General features: G+C 42.1%; 1 protein-coding gene, 1 non-coding gene and 1 pseudogene across 2 annotated transcripts; all 3 read left to right on the forward strand.

The window, feature by feature from the left end:
• Positions 1 to 3,673: 3,673 nt before the first annotated feature.
• On the forward strand, positions 3,674 to 4,156 carry LOC123521421 (annotated as a pseudogene).
• Positions 4,157 to 5,750: 1,594 nt separating this feature from the next.
• LOC115868810 lies at positions 5,751 to 5,857 on the forward strand. Its single transcript, XR_004045788.1, has one exon. It is a non-coding gene; the product is annotated as a U6 spliceosomal RNA (small nuclear RNA).
• Positions 5,858 to 12,279: 6,422 nt separating this feature from the next.
• RNASE9 (ribonuclease A family member 9 (inactive)) lies at positions 12,280 to 12,834 on the forward strand. The gene has a single exon (XM_045287741.1). The coding sequence runs from the start codon at positions 12,280 to 12,282 to the stop codon at positions 12,832 to 12,834; it is 555 nt and encodes a 184-aa protein (XP_045143676.1).
• Positions 12,835 to 22,214: the final 9,380 nt, after the last annotated feature.

Raw genomic sequence — 22,214 nt, forward strand, 5'->3', positions numbered from 1 at the left:
CTATAAATATATGCACATAGATCTATTTCTCCATCCTCATATATAAATATATTTACATATGTACATTATCCATCTTTTCTAATGGGTGCTCTCCCACCCTAGGTATTTTCATAAGCACGCTATGCTAATTTTTAAATGTTGTTGTTTGCATAAGAGAAGAGGACTGCAAGTCATATTCTAGTTTTCAGATTTTCTATACACACAGGTTTTCTTCAATGGCCCCCCTTCCTCCTCTTATGCAGGTATATGCACAACTTCCAGCGTATTCAAGCTACAATGACCCACACTTATGGTTGGTTGTTTTTTAGTTTGTGCATGTGTTATATGGTGCAGGACCAGGCAATGTTTCCCTCTGTTGTCCATAGAGTCATTATGAGTCAGAACTAACGCTATACTACCTAACGACAAATGTTAGTAGGATGTACTATATATAGTGTTGCAGCTCATAATTTGTGGATGTACTCATTTGCAGATGTTCACTTGCAGGTAAATGTTATGATTTATAAAGATAATAAAATAGTTAAATATAAAAAGAAAAGAAAATTTACTGATACTAAAACACAAAAAATAATGAAAACTTTTTTTAAAACCCCGAGCTATTCAAATTGGGCCAGAACCAACTTACAGTGGAGTTGTTGAAACAGAACCTCGATTGTACGTGGGGGCTAGGCCCCAGGGAAGAGACCCAACTCAGTCCATTCTGGCATCTCAGGACCTTCCAGAGTTTGGACCTCCTTGGAGGGCCTGCGTGGGACGTGGAGCTTGCCGGAGCTTGTCGTGTGTGTGAGATCAAAGGACAAGAGGAGCTGGCATAGCCCAGGGCACGGGAAGGCTCTGGGCTGGGCTCGCCTTCTTCTCCTTAGCGCAGACTGTCTTGGGAACTCCATGTTCTTCTTTATAGAAATGTGATCGTGCTCTGTGACCTGTTATATTCAAGAGCCCTTCTGAGAGGCACAGGAGGCCTGTGGAGACAGGAATATGATGTGGAAGTTGGGCTTGGAAGGATGGACTCTTAAAATATGCCCACAAAAGTATAATTACTCTTAGTTTCCCCTTTCTGACACCATTCCCCATAAACTCATTTCTATCCCTTTCTCAATCCAATTTTCATATTACCTTCTCCTGACCAGATTATGCCTCAAAACACATCATCCTTATGCCCCCAACCATGTCAAAACTCCTTTTTAAATTAACCAAACTCGCCCATCAGTTTGTTCTACTGTATTGGTTTGTGTGTTGCTGTGATGTTACAAGCTATGCCACTGGTCTTCTAAAGACCAGCAGAATTGCCCACGGAGGAAGGCCTTATTCACAATGGTGTGCAGATGGTACAACTTGACTGAACGTTAAGAGGATTTAAAAGATTTACCGATGAAGATCAGTAAGGACTACAGCTCAATGTAAAAAAAGCAACTGGACCAACAGGCAACATCACGAAAAACGGAGAAAAGATTGAAGTTGTCAAGGATCTCATTTTACTTAGACCTACAATCAACCCTCGTGGAAGCAGCGATCAAGAAATAAATGACATTGCTTTGAGCAAATCTGCTGTACAAAATCTACTTACAATGCTAAAGAACAAAAGATATCACTTTGAGGGCTAAGGTGCACCTCACCCGAACCATGGTATTTCTTTCTTTCCTTTTTTAATAGACAAAATCCACATTTTGTTTAAACTTAAATAAACTGTACAAAATGGATTTTCTTTACCAAATACACAAGTAATACTTCCTGTATTATTCCTAGATAAACCATAAAACCCCTGTTGTAGGTTTTTGCAAGTCTTGACCACAAAACAGAAAGTTGATGACATTGTAGGCTCAACAAAGGAATGCAAACAGCAGCAGCCAGATGGGGGACAAGAGCGACAAGCTCTTCCATTGGAACGTAACGGGGCGGTGTTCCTTCAGATTCCTTTGATCACGACGACATCTACTCTGAAATTCCTGTTTGGGGAACTCAGTGTGTCTCACTCTGCTTATTCTTTCAATGGTCCGTTACACACCTTTTAACATTAACTCCTACTAAGTCAAGGGATCGTCTTGAGATTCATTGTTAAATTTTATAATATGCACTCTTTCCCTCATCACCTCCTAAAAATATATTTCTTAAAAGAACTGTAACTGAATACCTCACCATTGGATCCAGAGATAGAAAATGGTTATGTCTAAAGTGATTTAACAAAATAAATAAATAAAGTGATTTAACTAAAAGAATTCCATAGGCCCACAATAGAGATCACAAGAAATAAACTGGGACACTTTCATGCTCTTTTCTGGAAGAGATGTATCTTCAAAACCTGAGAGTTCTAACAGGGGCCGTTTAAATAGGCAGACTACCAATGGCTGGTGTATTCAATCAGAGGCAAAACTATTCCGTGATTGCGTGGCCAATAGCTTTTCCTCCAAATGGCAAACATAAGAAACCAAACTAGTTTAAATTAGCCTCTTAGGTATTTTCAATTGTTCCTGAGTTACCTAGAGGAAGCGCTTGTTTAGTTGTATAGCGTTTGTTGTGTGTGTCTACCATTAAATCCAGATCGTGTTTTATATCAAAATTTATTTTAAGCAAGGTCAAGTTACTTGACCTTTGGTCTGCCGAAGTGTTCCTTAGGTTTGCTTTGAGAAGCGCTCCTCCATGTTCATAGTGTTCACTCTCAGCTCCATGACGGGAAGGATACACGGGGCCTCCAGCAATGCACAAGTATTGGGAAAGAACTTGATGTTAGGCAGACGGAGGACTCAGTAGACGGGGAAGCTCTATATCTTTTCCTCTGTGTTTCCATTAATTCTCCAACAAGTAAGCTCAGCTGACAGCCCAGCCCTGGTATTTTCGATAGCCGCATGTGCATGTTTGGGACTGGTGGTTCGGTTGAGGAAGCATTGGGCTGCTCACTGAAAGATTGGTGGTTCCAACCCACCGACGACTTTGCGGGGCAAAGCTGAGACTGTCTCTTGCCTAAAGGATTCCCAACCTCAGAACCTTACTTAGGGTCACGGTGAGTCAGCGCTACCTCCATGGCAGGGGATTTTGGTTTTTTTCCATATGCATATGAAAACTGGGGGATAAATATGGGAGACCAGAGAAAAATGGACACATTTCAATTATGGTGTTGGCAAAGAATATCAAAAGTTCTCTGCGTGCCAGAAGAACAAACAAATCTGTGTTAGAAGAAACTCAGGCAGAATGCTCTTCGTGTGCTTTGACGGTGTTATCAGGATCGACCACTCACTCCATTGAGGGCAGCATGCTCGGAAAAGTGGACGGTCAGTGAGCAAAAGGACCAGCAAAACAAATAACAACACAGGAACCACCACCACCCCGCCAATAAAAATGAAGAAACCCTAAGAATTATGTGGGACACCATTAAAATGAGTTACTTATATGTGATCCAAATGTCAGGAAAGAAAAGGGAAAAGCCAAGCACGGAGATAGTTGTCTAAAAGTTGTTGGGAAAAAACCAAAACACTTCTCTAGCATGAGAAGCAAAATGTACGCAGAATACTTAGGTATAAACCTAACTGGAAAAACAAACCAAAACCCCAAATAAAACTACACAATACTAATACAAGATAACAAAAGTTGCCCTTTCCGCCCGCTTCCCCAACCCCACCCCCACCCCGGCCAGTGCCGCTCCCGCCGCATAGCGCACGACTCCTCCTAAGCCGCCAACATGATCATCTACCGGGACCTCACCAGCCATGATGAGATGATCTCCACCATCTACAAGATCCAGGAGATCGCAGACGGGCTGTGTCTGGAAGTGGAGGGGAAGATGGTCAGTAGTAACGCCTCAACTGAAGGCCCCGATGGTGATGCAGCAGAAAGCACAGTGGCCCCTGGTGTTGACATTGTCATGAACCATCACTTGCAGGAGACCAGCTTCACAAAGAAGCCTACAAGAAGGACATCAAAGATGACATGAAATCCATCAAAGGCAAAGTTGAAGAACAGAAACCAGAAAAAGTAAACCCTTGAATGACAGGGGCTGCCGGAACAAACCAAGAACATCCTTGCAAATTTCAGAAACGACCAGTTCTCTATTAGTGAGAACATGAATCCAGATGGCACGGTGGCTCTGCTGGACTACCGTGAGGATGGTGTGACCCCGTATATGATCTTCTTTAAGGATGGCTTAGCAATGGAGAAATGTTAACACGCTGGGCAACTCACGACCGATGCCTCTCATCCTAACCGGCTGCTGTGCATCCACACGACACCAGGACTTAGACAAACGTGAGCGCTTCATTCACTCTTGACCTTGATTTATTTGGAGCGGAGGCTTTTTTTTTTTTTAATAGTCATTTTATTGGGGCTCATACAACTCTTATCATACAATCCATACAAACGTCAATTGTGTAAAGCACACTTATACATTCGTTGCCCTCATCAGTCACAAAAGGAGGAGGCTTTTTTTTTTTTTAAGGAAAAAAACAAACAAACATGTCGTGTAGGTTGTCTAAAAATAAAATGCATTTAAACTAAAAAAAAAAATAACAAAAGTTGTTGTTGTTAGGTGCCACGGAATTGGTTCCAACTCAAGAGGAACCCATGTGCAACATAACGAGACCCTGTGTGAGCCTCACAATTGTTCTTATGTTCGAGCCCATTCTTGTAGCCTCTGTGTCAGTCCGTTTTTTGCCAAGGGCCTTCCTCTTGTTCGCTGCGGCTCGACTTTACCACGCGTGACGTCCTTCTCCAGGGCCTGTTCTCTCCTGACAACATGTCCAAAGTGTGTGAGACGAAGTGTCACCAGCCTGACCTCTAAGGAGCATTTTGTTTGCACTTCTTCCAAGGCAGATCTCTTTGTTCCTTTGTCTGCCCACGGTGCTTTCAATAGTCTTCCCAGCACCACAGTTCACATGCATCCGTTCTCCGGTCTTCCTTATTCAGGGTCCAACGTTCACATATGGAGGAGGTGATTGAAAATACCATGGCCTGTGTCAGCTCACCTTAGTCCTCAAAGTAAACCCAGTTGAATGCCTTGACATAGTCAATAAAACACAAGTAAACATCTTTCTGATATTCTCTGCTTTCCAGCCACGATTCATGTGACGTCAGCTAGGATATTTCTTGTCCATGTCTTCTTCTGAATTCAGCCTGAACATTCCCTCGGTCCGCGCCCAATGAGCCTGCAACCCTTGTTGGATGGTCTTCAGCAAAATGTTACTTGCATGTGGTATCAATAATATTGCTCTATAATTTGAGCGTTCTGCTGGGTCACCTTCCTTTGGAGTGGGTACAAATATGAGTCTCTTCCAGTCAACTGGCCAAGTAGCTGCGATCCTTGATCTTCATCAGCAAGTCTGCTTCACGTTCAGCAAGCAAGGTGGTGTCATCTGCATATTGCAGGTCGTTGATAAGCCTTCCCCCATCCTGATACGAATGAAGGTCGTGAAGGCCTTGCTCTCTGAGGTTTACGCTAACTACTCCATCCACAACCTTATGGTATGGTGGCCTCTGCTTTGAGAAGGCAGCTCTTCCTCAGGCATATTTAGAGTGCCTTCTGACCTGAGGGGCTTGTCATCTGGCACTGTCTCGGACAATATTCTGCTCCTGTTCATGAGGCTTTTAGTATCTGTCAATGTTCTGCTGCTATCGATAAGATTTCCAGTGGCTTATTCCTCTGAAGTGGACAGCTTATTCCTTCTTCTATTCTAACTCTGGAAGTTCTGCGAAAACCAATTCACTTTGGGTGTCCCTGATGGCATTTAACATGCCTTCCAGCATCCCAGCAACACCCAGTACATGTGCTTGCTTCAGCAGCACATATACTAAAATTGGAACGATACAGAGCAGATTAGCATGGCCCCTGCACAAGGATGACACGCAAATTCGTGAAGCATTCCACACTTTGCTGTGTGGGCCAAAGGAATCAGGAATGTTCCATACCGTATCTGTGTACGGTTGTCCAGGAAACATAATGAGGATGAAGCTTCCCCAAACAAGCTCTACACATTGGTTACCTATGTGCCTGTCACCACTTTCAAAAACCTACAGACAGTCAACGTGGATGAAAACTAGTGGCTGGTTATCTAATGAAGGGTTTTAAACTGCCAAAAAAAAGACACCACAGTGCAATCAGCGGACAGACAAGTGATGGTCTGTTATTGTGGCACTTGGAAATCACAATCTTTTCTAGTTTCTTAAATCTTTTCTGAAGTCTTTTGATTTCTTCTCTGACCTATTCATTATTTAGAAAGGTGTTATTTAGTTTTGAACTCTTGAGTTTTTGAGAGAATCCTCTCATTGCTATTGAATTCAATTCCACGGTAGTCAGAGAACACGTTCGGTACAAGTATCACTTGAATTCTTTTCATCTTTGTGTTGTGGCTGAAAATAGTGGATATCCTGGTAGATGTTCTAGGTGCACATCAGAAAATAATTTTTGTATATTCAGTGATTCCTGTTTGGAGTGATCCATAAATACTAATTACAGTGAACCCTCGCCACTTCGCGCTTCGACTTCCGCGGCTTCACTCTATCGTGGTTTTTGCGTAACAGCACATGCTCTGTCATTACTGCCACTGATTGGCTCATACTGCACATGCTTGATGCCATAAATAACATAATAAATAATAAATGATAATTGTAACGTCCAAAATGTTTTACTGTATTTTCCCTTTTTCATTTAATAAATTGGGTAATACGAGTGTAATGGTGACTAAGGGTGTTTTTTCATGTCCTCTATGCTCTAACTACAAAAATATTTGATTTACAAATAAGGAATCCTACTTCGCAGAATTTCATTTATCACGGTAGGGTCTAGAACCGATTAACCGTGATAAACGAGGGTTCACTGTATATTAAATTAATATATTTTTTTAAACCTACAAAGCTTCAATACCCTTGCTGATTTCTTATCTCTTTTTACAAACAATATTGACAGATGGCTCTTAAAAGCATCAAGTACAATATAATCCTAAAACTCAGTACCATCAAGTCTTAATAACCTTCTCTAGGACAGAGTAGAATCGCTCCTTAGAATTTCCAAGAGTGTAAATCTTTACGGAAACAGACAGCTGCATCTTTATTCAGTAGAGGAGCTGCAGGTGGGTTTGGATGACCCACTTTCTGGTGAGCAGCTCAATGCTTGGTCCACAGCCCCACTCGGGCTCCTTTGAAATCCTGCTCTTTGGAGCATAAATATTTAGGCGTGTAGGTCCACTTATCATTTGTAAATGACCCTTTTTGTCCTTTGTAAAATTCTATGCTCTTAAATCTTCTTTATCTGATACTAAGATAGCCACCCCAGCTTTCTTTTAACAATGTTAGCATGGCATATGCTTTGATATATGAGGAATCTTTAAAAATTTCCCCAAATTCCATAATATTTTCATCCCATATTTCCATGAACTTTTCAAAGCCCCTTCATAGCTTTCATTTTTGTGTTTTTCTATTCAAAATGCATTTCTTGTAAGCAGTATATAGTTGAAACTTGCTTTTAAAAAAATAAATCTAAATATCACTGGTTTTAGTTTGTATGTTCAAATAATTTACACATAATGTTTTAGTATCTCTAATCTGAACTTAATCAAATGATTTTTCTCAGTATGGTTTGTGCTTTTCTGCTTCCGAATGCTTTGCAACCTTTAGTGAGATGGCGGATATTGTGAATGGTACTGGATTGCCTTGCCCTGGTTGGGTTATTTTTGTAATTCCAACGGATTGTTTTGAGTTTTGTTCTGGGCCAGTAGCTTAACCCTTTGATCTTCTAGAATGTGGATTTCATGCTTTGAGAGGCGGGGGCAGGGCTTCTTCTAGGGGTAATTATTCCTCACTACTGAGGCAAGACCTTCCCGAGCACTCTACCTAATGCTCTATGAATTTGTGTTTTCAGCCTCGCTCCTCGGGGGAGTTGAAATTATTCCTTCTGATCTCTTTGGTCTCCCATCCCACCTGCAGCCTCAGGTAGTTTTCTCAGACATGTGTGACACCCAGCACTGAATGCATGACGCGTTTCAGGTCTTGGGTAGCTTTCGGGACTCGGTCTTATGAACTCAAGCTTCCTTGCCGTCTTCAGTCCGTCAGTTCTATTTCCTCAACTCAGAACATGTGAGGGTTCTGCCTCAGTTTCCTCGCTCTGCTGTGATCTCAAAACAGTCAGCAGAGGCAGTTGTAGAACTCACGTTGCTAGTTCCTTTGTCAAAGATCTCTGTATTGGTCAGAGCCAGTGTGGAGGAGTTGAACTTTTCCCAGGTCATAACTCGATGTCTCCGATATCCTCTCAGCCTGACCTCAGTGATGAGACATAACCAGGCTTGTTATCTCAGAGCCATTAGTTATTTTCCTAGCCTGCAGAATGCTCACTCACTTAACACAAATAGACGGTTCCTTCCTAGCAAGCAGAGTGTTTGGTCCCTGGGAAGGCAGACGTGCCTGTCCTGTCCCTGTGAGACAGTCTCTTGTACAAACATTGGCTCAAAATGTTTGGAAAAGTGTAAATGTGAAGCTGATGAATGCTTAGATTTTCCTTATTGATTGAACTAAGCTTCACTAGGATGGACCCACCGAAGTGAGTCTACTTTAGGACTATGAGATTTTAGGATCTATCTTTGCTCAACCACTCAAACAGGTACTGAGTTTTCCTGACGCCGATGAAAAATGGAAGTGTAGCCATATAAAACTGTGAGGTTATAGGAAATAGGCATTTTAATAGTGAAGACCAGATCTGGTCCGGTTGTTAAAAATCTATTTCTTTAGTGGCACACTTGTTCAGTTACTGGTTTTATATTAGTAAAAGTTCACTATGAAAAAACAAAAACAAAGAGAGCCATCACAAGATATCATTCAAAATGAATAGTTTATTAAGTGTTTGATTTTAGGTTTTCTTTTCCCTTTACCCAATCTATCTCTCTACTGATTGAGGTAAGGATGCATGTAGCCAAATGGCTGGACTTTTTTTCTTCACGCATTTCTGATGTGCAGTTGATACTTTTAGAGTTGGTCTCACATTGTCTTGTGTGTGCCAGGGAATACTCCTTCTCTTGGGAAGAGGAATTTTCTTGGGCCTTTGCTGATGGAGCTTTGCTTTTATTTCTCAAAGAGTGCCGTGAGGTCCAGGCTCGTCAATCAGGGGGCTCCTCCTCCTTGGATTGAGTCATGTGACAGAAAGAAGACCAATCATAGACGCTATTTTCCATGTTGGATCACATTATAGTATTCACTATGTGATCCTAAATATAAGGGGACAGGGATTGTCTTTGCCATTACATGGAGAGACCCTCGATGAAAGTAACTCAGAATAGAAAACAGTTGTGAGACAGAACAAGGGAGCTGATAAGTATTTCCTTGGCATTCCGCTGTGCCTCGTGGACAACTTTCTCTTGTGAGTCAATATAGTTCTTGTGTGTTTATTTGCTTGGGATTTCTGTCACTTGCCATCAGGCAGTACTACTATACTAATATATCATAAAATATTGTGGTCGTTCTAAAATTTCACTGGCGATTATATTTTTAATTTTTCAAAAATAGTTCATTTTAAGGATAGATAAATTTATAAATACAGCATAGTGACTGCCTCAACATATCCCAGCCATTGTTGTACTCTTCTTTTTAAAATCATTTTATTAGGGGCTCATACAACTCTTATCACCATCCATACATCCATCCATTGTGTGAAGCGCATTTGTACATTTGTTGCCTTCATCATTCTCAAAACATTTTCTTTCTACTTGAGCCCTTGGTATCAGCAACTAATTTTTGGGGTACTATTGTACTCTTATAGCTCGTATTGTCATTGCTATGAACCTATGGATTCAAGTTAGTATTTCTACATTTCGGCCATTTACATTTTCAAGGTTTTTACTTTCTCAAGTAAAACCTATTATCTTTCAGTAAAACCCAATTTACTCAACTTAAAATTCTAGATACCACAACCCTGGGGGAAAGGCACACGCCTTTGAGAACATTTAAAATATTTGCCAATACTTTTTTCCTCAGAACCAATTGTACCAATTTCATTCTGATCAGATTGATGGCTCACCTCTCATTGTGCTTGTAAGGTTTTATATTTATTGGCACTTTAAGGATATAAATTTAGTTTTTCCTTTTGTGACAGAGACTGCATTTATTTTTAAGTGATCATTACTACTAATATTTCTTCTATCAATTACATATTCCTGTTCTTTATGTGGGTGGTATACTTTGTATGGTATCTCTTTCATAATGTTTTCCAAGTACTCTTAAGGTAATTTTTACAAAAATATTATTTTGCATAGAAATTTATTTGGGTTCTTCTCTTATTGTATACCTAAGAGGTCCTATCTCATTGTGAGGTCAGCTAATATCTTGTTTGGCAAAATTAATTGGTTAAGTTAAAAGATTAATTAATAAAAAATAATTTTAAATACCCCTTAATAATCCATTTGAAATGTACATTGGTTTACCTAACAGCTCAAGATCCATCTCGATCTTTTCCCAAAGGCTAACTCTTTCCCTATTAGTTTGTCACAGCTTGTAATTACTTTTTCACAAAGTGGTTTTTATATCAGCTACAACAATGCTCTCAAACTTGAGTGTGTGCTACAAATCACCTTATGAATTTGCTTAAAATACAAATTTCTGGGTTCAATCACAGAGATTTTTACTCATAAGGTCAGAGGCCAAGTATAGGCTGAATTCCAAAGGAAGGTTGGCTGTTCGGTTGCACAGTATAATGAGGCAAAAACTTAACAACTGTTTGAGCTACGAAGGAGACCTCGGATCTCAAATGTAATTTAAGAAGAACATTTATCCAGTCTTAGAGAGGACAAAGACAAGGCAAAGGCACATCATCCAAAGGCACAAGGTCATAATCATGTACAAGGGTTTGCTGAGATTGAAAGAGACATGGGGTGGGTGGGGGCAGGGTGGGGTGGCAAAGCAAATGATCACAAAAGCATGATTGGCAGCAGATCAATACATCCCAGTTGCAGGAGAGACTACAGAGGAGGAGAAAAGGGCCATGATTGGGACATGTAAATTACGGTAGGTAGAAGAATTACCAAGTTGGTCTTGGGCCTTCTGACCAAGGCTGTCAGGGCATGATTCATGACTATACAACCCCAGTAGTAAGCCAGTCTCCAACAAGGACACACCTAGGGAAACCCCTGAGGGAGACTCTTTCCCAGGGCTGATCAAAGGGGTGGGAGCAATCCAAGTTCCAATGCACTCTGCCAGAGGGCAATGATGTGCCCACCCTGGGGACTCAGCAAATGAAATTGGTCTTTCACTGTTATCCATAGCCTTCTGCAAACCTAATGCTAAGAGTCAGAGCTCTACTGCAGTACCATTAAACAAGCAACTGTTGGGAAAGAACTATTCTGCACATACACACACGCGCTCTCTCTTTTTTTGTCTCTGTCTCTCTCCTCCTGCCATTTCTGGCCCGATGAGGTTTGAAATCATAAAGATGAGCATACCTATCTTATTTGAATGCTAAGGCAGCGTATTGCAACCAAGGATGACCTCTACCTACACCAAGAGGCCCTTGGTAATGTCTGAAGGCTTTGGGGGTTGTTACAACGCAGGCGAGTGGCTGTCACTGGTGTTTAGTCTGTAGAAGTCACTGACAGTGCTAACTATCCTCCGATAAAGAGAGCACCACAACACACACACACACACACACACACACGTCAAGAAGAGAAAGAAAGCCCTGCGTTGAGGGGTTTTCCTCATCACATTGGGATGTTCAGGGGGGGCTCCCTTGTGTAACCTCCCTCTCTCCTTCTGCTGTTCTCGATCCCCCTCTTCCCACCCCTGCCCTTCATCTCTCCCTTGCTCCCTTCTTAATTCCTTCTTTCTCTCTTCCCTTCATCCTCATCTCTTCATCTCCCCCTTCTGCCTATTAAATGTTTCTCCCTTATCTCCAGCCTTTAGAATGAATGATGTGGCTGCTATGAATCAGAATTGGCCCCAGGACAGTGGGTTCTATGTCCCAGTTATATCATTTTAAGCCATTATGTCAGAAGTATGTAAATGGATTTTGAGTTGTCAATTGGCCTTATTTTGAAAATGCTGAGAGCTGAACATGGAGAACAGAATTCGATTGTAGAAACGGGTCTTGCACGGGACATGGAAAGGAAGCTCATTGCTGCCAAGCTGACTCTGACTCATAGTGACCCTATGTAGGGTTTACAAGACTGTCAATCTTTCCCAGAGCGGTCTTCCTCTTCCTCCTAATGATCAACTGGTGGGTTTGAATCACCGACTTTGAAGCTAGCAGATCAATGCCGAATAGCAGGTGCATTTTCACCATAGAATGGACCTCCCCATCTCTTTCTTATTCCCCATAGGAAAATGTGGCAGACTTCTGTCATCACGCACCCGCTATCTCTGCTACTACTGCTATTCCCTGTGCAGCTCGACGGAGAATATATTCCTCGGACTCCATTTCAACTTGACGAAGAGTTTGTAGATATTTTGGAGGAGTTTTACGGCACAGGGGCTACCTCAGAACCTACCAAAGAGCGATTCGAGGAGAAGAGCATGATTGAGCCTCTAGATCGATTTATATATCTAAAGGGATACTGTGATTATGAAATCAAATATAAAAAGGTGCACAAGAAGCTTGGGTGTGTGAAGGAACACTACTTCCTCCAAGAAAAGTATGAGGACATCAGACAGATGTGTTATTACTCATTTGTAAGATGTAAGAATGGCATTAGAAAATGCCACAGGAGTAAGAAATTTATGTTTGCTGTGTATTGTAAATTAATAAGCGGAACCCGCCTACCAGAATGTTATTATGAAGGTATTTCCATGAGAGGACTGGCCTTAATCACTTGTAAGTGGCAAAATGAGATTGGAGAACTTATTCCCTTTAGCATAGATAGTATTTCCATGCCATATTAGAAAAGCCCCACACACCAGGAGAATGTCTTCCTCCCAACATTCTAACAGAGTGGTTTCTCAGTGATTAGGGAAAGATGATTTCACTTTCGGTGTACTGACCCCTACCAATTAAAATGAACCATGCTAATTTCAATCCTTTTCATTTTAATCAGCCACCCCGCTTTGGTCAGATGTTGGCCCAGAGGCATCATGGGCTGGGTTCCCAGAGACTGCTCCAAGTTGGGACTTCACACAGGTCCCAGCATTTTGCATGTTTTAAATGTGTTGCAAGTACGGGTCCCTGCAGTGACACCATGACAAAGAGGAAGAGGTCGTGACTGTCTGATGCATGCCCCAAAGATCTTTTAGTTCAGCGGAAATAATAAAGTGCATTGACCCTGGTACAGTGGCTTTATGTAAGTTGTGTAGGGAGTTCTGGGTGTGAATTTTCTTTCTCTATGACACAATTTAACACCCAGTTCTGCCTAGCTAACATTTGAGGTGTCAATTGGACTTATTTTGGAACTGCTGAGATCTGAACATGCGGAACAGAATCAGATGGTAGGAACGGGTCTTGCACAGGAAATGGAAACGACACCCTTTGCCATTGAGCTGATTCTGGCTCATAGTGACAGACTTGGGCACAGGGGGAAAAGATCATGGAAGGAATTCGAATTCAAAAGAGAGATGGAGGCACATTCCCTCCGACACAAGGGGAGGTAAAGGGTAGATAAGGCATGTTTTCTTATCAATGGAAGAGATGGAGATAGTGAAAGGGTGTGGGCCAGGAAAGACAGGGTGTTCCCACTACCCCCACAAAGGCTGAATTGACCATTGGTATTGGGGCCTGACAACAAGTGTTAGGTAGGCTAGCGTAGGGCTGGGGGATGTCCGTTAATGCATGCCCAGAGGGCCAAGCTACGGAAACAAAGGAGTGGTGCACTGCACATGCTCAGAGATTCAGGGTTCCCGCCGGATAGGAATGGGTGGGCACTGAACCTGGATTGGCCCACCTAGGCCAGGTAAATTCAATTCAGCCAAGGGGGTCGATCAGGGGTCATCCACCATGCCTCCCCGTGGAATCCTTCTAAAGGCAGGAGCCCAGAGTCAACCAGCAGAACTTTGGGAGGACCTTGGGACACTTTTGCGTGCCACTGAGCAGCTTCCAGGCAGGCTGCATGTTCAGGAGGAGTCCTATGGGTGCCGTGTAAACCCGAAACGTCTTCTAACTCTCATAAAACTCACTTGGAATTCTTTCTCACACGGAGCCAAGGACCAAGGTATAGATCTGGCTCCAGAGAGATCTAACACAAGGACACAACATGAATTCTGGGGTGCAGAGGTTCACATATTGGAAATGGAAGGTATGTTATGGAAACCCAGCCAATAGCAAAACACCTACCAGAAAGCCAGCCGATGATGGAAAGTTCACCAATAGTGGAATAAAAACCAAGTTTTTCATTCTTCTTTGCCCTCCGATTAGCTGGGGTGCTTTGGGGTTCCATGCCAAAGTACCTCTCTCAAACTTACTTGCTTCATTCAAAACGTTTTGCTTTCTCTGTTCTGAATGCTAGCCTTCATCTGAATTTTTCTTGCAAGAGGTACAAAAAACAGAGAGGAAAGGCTCAAAATCGCGAATTGCCTCATGGTAACAAACTCATAGTCCCAAGAGACATTGTGAAATACATCTTTCCATTGCTAGATCTGTAGGTTCTTCACTTTTCCTGTTCTTTCCATACAACACAATCTTTATGGGACCATGAAAAGAACAGATCCTGATAGGTGATATCTTAGGATGACACTTTTATAATCTAGAATAACGAACTCCTCAAATTAGCTTTCAATTGTCTACTTTTAATTTTGTCTGTCAGTTTGTCACACTGTGGTGGCTTGCGTAGTGCTGTGATGCCAGGATCCATGTCGCTGGTATTTCAAATGCCAGCAGAGTCACCCAGAGAGAAAAGGTTTCAGCACAGCCTTCAGACCAAGAACAGACCATGAAGAACACACCCCACCACTTGGAAGGAAAGAGCAGCTACAGCCCTTACGCACAGTTTCAAAACATTGTCAGACACTGAAGGCCTAAACCATGGAGTCAGAGATAGCTGTAAGATGGGCCCTCCAGGGAATCCAGGACGGATGAGCCCTATAGGACCAGTGGTGTGAGTGGCAAAACAGGGAGGGTAAAGGGAGAATGGGTAGGAAAGAGGGAACCGATTGCATGGAGCTGTGTGTGACCTCCTCCCTGGGGGACAGACAACCGAAAAGTGGGTGAAGGGAGACGTCGGACAGGGCAAGATATGACAAATTACCCATTTATAAACTATCAAGGGCTCATGAGGGAGGGGGGAGCGGGGAGGGAGGGGAAAAATGAGGACCTAATGTCGGGGGTTTAAGTGGAGAGAAAATGTTTTGAGAAATGATGTGCATATGCGCTTTACACAATTGATGTGTGTATGGATTGGGATAACAGTTGTATGAGCCCCTAATAAAATGTTAATTAAAAAAAAAAAACTCAAAAAAAAAAAAAAAGATGGGCCCTCCGTGCTGTGGCACTTGAATTCTCATGACCAAGGAGGAGAATTTCTAGGAATGGACTTGACCATGGTGAAGTGAGTCTGGTAAAGCCTGCAGGAGTGCAGCTTTGGGGCTCTTCAGTTGCTGAGAGGGTGTGACTTCAGGTAAGGTAAAACAGCTGAAAAAAATCTGCTAAGGATCAGAACTTGGAATGTGTGAAATATGAATCTAGGAAAATTGGAAGTCATCAGAAGTGAAATGGAACACATACAGATTGACATTTAGGCTTTAGTGAGTGGAAATGAACCGCTACTGGCCATTTTTAATCAGAAAATCATATGGTTTATTATGTCAAGAATAACACAATGAAGGGGAATGGTGTGGTTTTCATTGTCAAAAAAGGACATCACAAAATCAATCATGAAGTACATTGCGATATGTGATCGGATTGCAAGGGGCTACCCAAAAAAAGCCAGATTTTTTCCCCAAAGCTATGTATTCAAAATTTTTTTTACAAAACAAGTGTATCACCTTCAAAGTCCTTTCCATTACACTTAATACACTTGCCAAATCTGTGATTCCATTCTTGGGAACATTTTTCAAACTCATCTGTTTGGATGGCTGACAGTACCTCCCTCATTGTTTTCTTCACCTCTCCAAAGTCATCACATCGCTGCCCTTTCATGTCCCTCTGCATTCATGGAAACAAAAAGAAATCACACCAAGTGAAGTCAGCCAAGGAAGGTACATGGGGCAAGAGAGGCATGCTATTGTTGGGTTTTTTGGGGTTTTTTTGGGGGGAGGGGAGGCTGCCCAAAAACTGGCGCACTGAGATGGCTGTGTGAGCAGGTGCATTGTTGTGGTGGCAAAACCAGTCCCCTGTCTGCCACAAATCAGGCCTTTTTGTTGCACGCTGTTATGCAATCTTTTCAGAACCTCTAAATAGAAAGCTTGATGAACAGTCTGACCTGGTGGAATTACTCCAAATGCACTATCCCCCTCACATAAAAAAACAAAAACAAATGAGCATTGGTTTTGGGGGAGAATCCCCTCATCTATCTAGTCACCTTCAAGGAAATCCAATCAATACAACTGTTATTCAAATTTATGCAACAGTCACAAAGGCTAGTGATGAAGAAATTAAAGAATTCTATCAACGACTTCAGTCTGAAATATCGATCAAACCTGAAATCAAGATCCATTGGTGATTTGAATGCAAAGATGAGGAACTAGAAGGAAGGAACAGTAGTTGGAAAATATGGCCTTGGTAATAGAAATTAAGCTGGAGGCCACATGACAAAATTTTATAAGTCCATCAACTTCTTCATAGCAAATACTTTGGTTTAACAGCACAAAAGATGGCGATACACATGGGCTTCTCCAGATGGAATAAAATGGACTACGTCTGTGGGAAAAGACACCAGAAAAGCTCAATATCAGCAGCTAAAACCAGACCAGGTGCTAACTGTAAAGCAGACCAACATTACTCAGAGGTAAGTTCAGGATAAAGCTGAAGAAAATTAAAACACATCTACAAGGGTCAAAAGATGATCATGAGTCTAGCCAATCTGAATTTCAAGAGCATATTTGACACATTGAACACTAATGACAGAAGACCTGGTGAGCTGTGGAGCACATTAAAACCATCATTCTTGAAGAAAGAAAAAGGTCATTAAAAAGACAGGAAAGAAAGGAAAGGTCAAAGTGGATGTCAGAAGAGACCCTGAAACGGACTTCTAATTGTAGAGCAGCTAAAAGAAATGAAAGAAAGGAGGAACAGAAAATTCATAGAAAAGAAAAAGCCGAATAGAAAATATCAAAAGGCAGCCCCAGAAGAAAAAGTCAAATATTAAAATGAAATGTGCAAGACCTAGAATTAGAGCCCCCCTCCCCCCAAAAAAGACATTCAGCATATCTGAAACTGAAAGAACTCAAGTGAAATTCAAACCTTGAGGTTTAAATCTTGAAAGATTCCGTGGACAAAATCTTGAATGATGCAGAAAGCATCAAGAGAATATGGAAAGAATACACAGAGTCACTGTATCAAAAAGAACTAGTCGACAGTTCACCATTTCAGGAGGTAGCATATAAGCAAGAATCAATGGTGCTGAAGGAAGAACTTCAAGTGGCACTGTATGCATTAGCCAAAAACAAGGCTCAAGAAATTGATGAAATACCTGTTGAAATTTTCAACAAGTGGATGAAGCTCTGGAAGCACTCACTTGTCTATGCCAGGAAATTTGGAAGACAGCTACTTGGCCAACTGATAGGAAGAGATCCATATTTGTGCCCATATCAAAGATAGGTGACCCACCAGAATGCTTAAGTTATAGAACAATATCATTGATATCACATGCAAGTAAAATTTTGCTGGAGATCATCCAACAGTGGTTGCAGGGTGCTGCCAAATGTCCAGGCTGGATTCAGAAGAGGATGTGGAATGAGGGATATCATTGATCGTCAAAGTTTGATATTGAACAAGACCAAAGAAAAAGCAATGCATTTAATTGTGGTACTGGCCAAGAATATTCAAAAGACAAACAAAGAATAGCCAAAAGTACAAACAGATCTGTCTTGGAAGATGTACACCCAGAGTGCTCCTTAGAGACAAGGATGGCAGCACTTCATCTTACATACTTTGCATCTGTGGTCAAGAGAGACGAGTCCCTGAAGAAGGACTTCCTGCTTGGTAAAGTAGAGGGGCAGCGAAAAAGAGGAAGCCATTCAATGAGCTGGATTGATGCTGTGGTTGCAAAAATGGGCTCAAACACAGGAACAATCGTGAGTATGGCACGGGACTGGGCTGTGTTTGGCTCTATTGTGCATAGCATAGCTATGCATTGAAACCAACTCGATGGTACCTAATAACAACAGCAATAATGACATCATACGTTTCATACAAGTCCTTCATTTCTTCCCCTCCCTAAGACGGGCCTTTTCACATACCTGAGACATGAGGATCTTCACATGTGTAAAATGTAGTATTTTTAAAAAACCAGAAAATATGGTTCATCTCTTATTATAGTAAGTGGAGTGACTATCATTTGCACTGAGTATGAGAATACATATTCTACCTCGGTTTCTATGGTTGAAAATAAATGTACAAAAGTTAATGAACAATTTCAAGTTCTTCTTAAGAGATAGAAGTGGCATCAGTGACAAGATGAAGCTTTTGCAGAGTAACTGTAATAGTTAGGGTTTCCTGTCAACCTTGCTTGATCAGGAATCTCAGTTTGCCAATTGGCGCCTCCCTCATGATATAAAAGCAAGGTAAAAAGCCAGAAATGAAGAACATGCTCAGCATAGCTTAAACTGAAAAGCTCAAGAAAAAAGTTAAACCTCGAGGGGCGAGATTGAAAGATGCAATGGGCAAAATATTGAATGATGCAGGAGGCATCAAAAGAAGATGGAAAGAATGTGCAGAGACATGGTACCAAAAAGAACTAGTCAACATTGAACATTTCAAGATGTAGCCCGTGAGCAAGAATCCATAGTGAAGGAAGAAGTTCAAGAAGCACTGTAAGCATTAGCCAAAAACAAGGCTCAAGAAATTGATGGAATACCAATTGAAATCTGCCATCAAGCTGAGGAAGCACTGGAAGCACTCTTTTATCTCTGCCAAGAAACTGGGAGGATAGATACCTGGCCAATTGACTGGAAGAGAGCCATATTTGCATTCATTCCAAAGAGCGGTAACCCAATAGAATGTGCAAAGTATAAAACAGTATCATTAACATCACATGCAACTAAAATTTTCCCAAAGATCACCCAACATCAGTTGCAACAAAGCAGTGAGGGAACTGCCAGAGGTTCAGAACGGATTCAGAAGAGGACCTGTGTGAGGTCCAGCCTCGTGACCAAATGTGTCCCGTGGGATGGCTATGCAATTGAGGGAAAAGACAGAGACAGACAAAGTGTGCACATGCTCGCCTTTTCCAGAAGCCAGGAATGAGAGAGAGTAAATGTATTCCCCAACGGGCTTACGCAGGCTTGGGGCTAGCGAGCCCATCAATCACACACGTAACAAGGTGCATAATGTCTTAACCCTACATGTCCCTGAGCTCACTGGGGGAGTAACCCAAGACCAGTGCTGGGGGCAGGCAGAGGAAAGTCAACGACCCTTTGAGTGGGGAGCACAATAGAACTTGTTTGTCCTTAGAGATAGGGAGTTTTCAGGCCACACAGCGAGCAGCCAGGTGCTTATAAGAGGCCTCTTTAAAGTAGCACTATTATGGGGTGATATTGTGGGGGATAATTTTTAGTCTGGAGAGTGTGACTGGGACTCATCTCCATCTTACAGAAGTGAAGGCCTTCCTCAGCCAGAGTTGGCCGTCCAGACCCCTAATTCTGGGCGTAGAGAATCTGGCCTCAAACATGCTCCTCCCAGTCTTCACTTTCCCACAGGCATGGAACAAGGGATATCACTGCGGATATCACACAGATCTTTTTTTATTTTTGACAGAGAAAACTTTATTATTTATGACACGCGTATCCCTACCATTGCTAGACAAAATGTAATACAATTCCGAAAAATGTGTATTCTCCAGGGCTTTACATATGGTGCTTATTTTTTCTTCTTCTTTTTTAAAAATCATTTTATTGGGGGCTCATACAACTCTTATCACAATCCATACATCCATCAATTGTGTAAAGCACATTTGTACATCCATTGCCCTCTCATTCTCAAAATATTTGCTCTCCACTTTAGCCCTTGGCATCAGCTCCTCATTTCCCCCCTCCCTGCCTCCCTCCCTCCCCACTTACTGCTCCCTCATGAACCCTTGATAATTTATAAATTATTATTTTTTCATTTTTCATACTGTCTGATGTCTCCCTTCACCCACTTTTCTGTTGTCCATCCCTTAGGGAAGAGGTTAAATGTAGGTCCTTTTCATCGGTTCCCCCCCTCTCTCCCACCTTCCCTCCATCTTCCCAGTATTGCCACTCTTAGCACTGGTCCTAAAGGGAACAACCATCCTGAATTCCCTGTGTTTCCAGCTCCTATCTGTACCAGTGTACATCCTCTGGTCTAGCCAAATTTGTAAGGTAGAATTAGGATCATGCTAGTGGGTATGGAGGAAGCATTTAGGAACTAGAGGAAAGTTGTATGTTTCATCATTGCTACACTGCACCCTGAGTGGTTAATCTCTTCCTCATGACCCTTCGGTAAGGGGATGTCCAGTTATCTACAGATGGATCTTGGGTCCCCAATTTGCACTCCCCCTCATTCACAATGATTTGATTTTTTGTTCTTAGATGCCTGATACCTGATCCCTTCGACACCTCATGATCACACAGGCTGGTGTGCTTCTTCCATGTGGGCTTTTTTTCTTCTGAGTTAGATGGCCGCTTATTTACCTTCAAGCCTTTAAGACCCCAGATGCTATATCTTTTGATAGCCAGGCATCATCAGCTTTCTTCACCACATTTGCTTATGTACCCATTTGTCTCTCTGGGGGACATGGGAGAGGGAGAGGTAGGGGTGGGAAGGAAGTGATGTTAACAAACCCAGGGACAAGGTAACAGCAAGTGATCCAAATCAATGGTGAGGAGGGTGTGGGAGGCCTGGTAGGGCAGGATCAAGGGTAATGTAACTGAGGGGAATTACTGAAACCCTAATGAAGGCTGAGCATGAGAGTGGGACAAGAGGAAAGTAAAAGGAAATAGAGGAAAGAGCTAGGAGACAATGGGTATTTATAAAGGTCTAGATAAAGACATGTACATATGTAAATATATTTATATATGAGGATGGGGAAATAGATCTATGTGCATATATTTATAGGTTTGGTATTAAGGTAGCAGATGGACATTGGGCCTCCATTCAAGTACTCCCTCAATTTAAGAATACCTTGTTCTATTAAACTGGCATTCCAGCTGGATCTTGACTAAAAGCAGGGAACACCAGAAGGATGTTTCCTCGTGTTTTATTGACTACGCCAAGGCATTCAACTGTGTGGATCATAACAAACCGTGGATAGCCTTGTGAAGAATAACAACATTTCATTGTGCTCCTGTGGAACCTGGACATGGAACAAGAGGCAGTGGAGAGAAGAGGACAAGGGAACACTGCATGTTTTAAAATCAAGGTGTGTGTCAGAGTGTTATACTTTCACATAGTTTCTCAATCCATATACTGAGAAAATAATCAGAGTACCTGTATTATATGAAGAACGTGGTATCAGCATTGGAAGAAGACTTACTAATAGCCTGCAAAGCAAAGAACACAAGTAAGGAGGATTGAAAGCACTTGCTGATGAAGATCAAGGGTTTCCGCCTTCAGTGTGGATTGTAAACTCAATGTAAAAAAAAAATCCTCGCTCGCTGGCTTGTGACAAGTTTGTGGCAGGATGGCCAAACGCACCAAGAAGGTCGGGATCATGGGCAAATATGGGACCCGTTACCGTGCCTCCCTCAGGAAAATGGTGAAGAAAATTGAAATCAGCCAACATGCCAAGTGCACTTGCTCCTTCTACAGCATGCTGTGGGCATCTGGCACCGTGGTTCCTGCAGGAAGACAGGAGCTGGGTGGGGGGAGGGGCTGGTCCCACAACACCCCTTCTGCTGTCCCAGGAAGCTCTGCCACCAGAAGACCGAAGGAATTGAAAGACTAGGAGAAGCTCCACTACCTGAAACCTCTCTAGCCTGTCATAAATGGGTTAATTTTTTTTTTAAAAATCCTCAGGAGACCAACAGGTCATATCATAATAAATGGAGAAAAGGTTAAAGTTGTCAAAGATTTAATCTTGCTTAGATCCACAATCAATGTTCATAGAGGCAGCAGTCAAACGATACACCGGTACAGATAAGAGATAAGCGCTGAGGACACACAGAACCCATAAACAAGAATAGGAACAGATACCAGATACCAGAAGGATAGGAGGAAG

Source organism: Echinops telfairi, unplaced genomic scaffold (genome assembly GCF_000313985.2).
Source record: "Echinops telfairi isolate 266 unplaced genomic scaffold, ASM31398v2 ScPeMD7_18;HRSCAF=68, whole genome shotgun sequence".
NCBI lineage: Eukaryota > Metazoa > Chordata > Mammalia > Afrosoricida > Tenrecidae > Echinops > Echinops telfairi.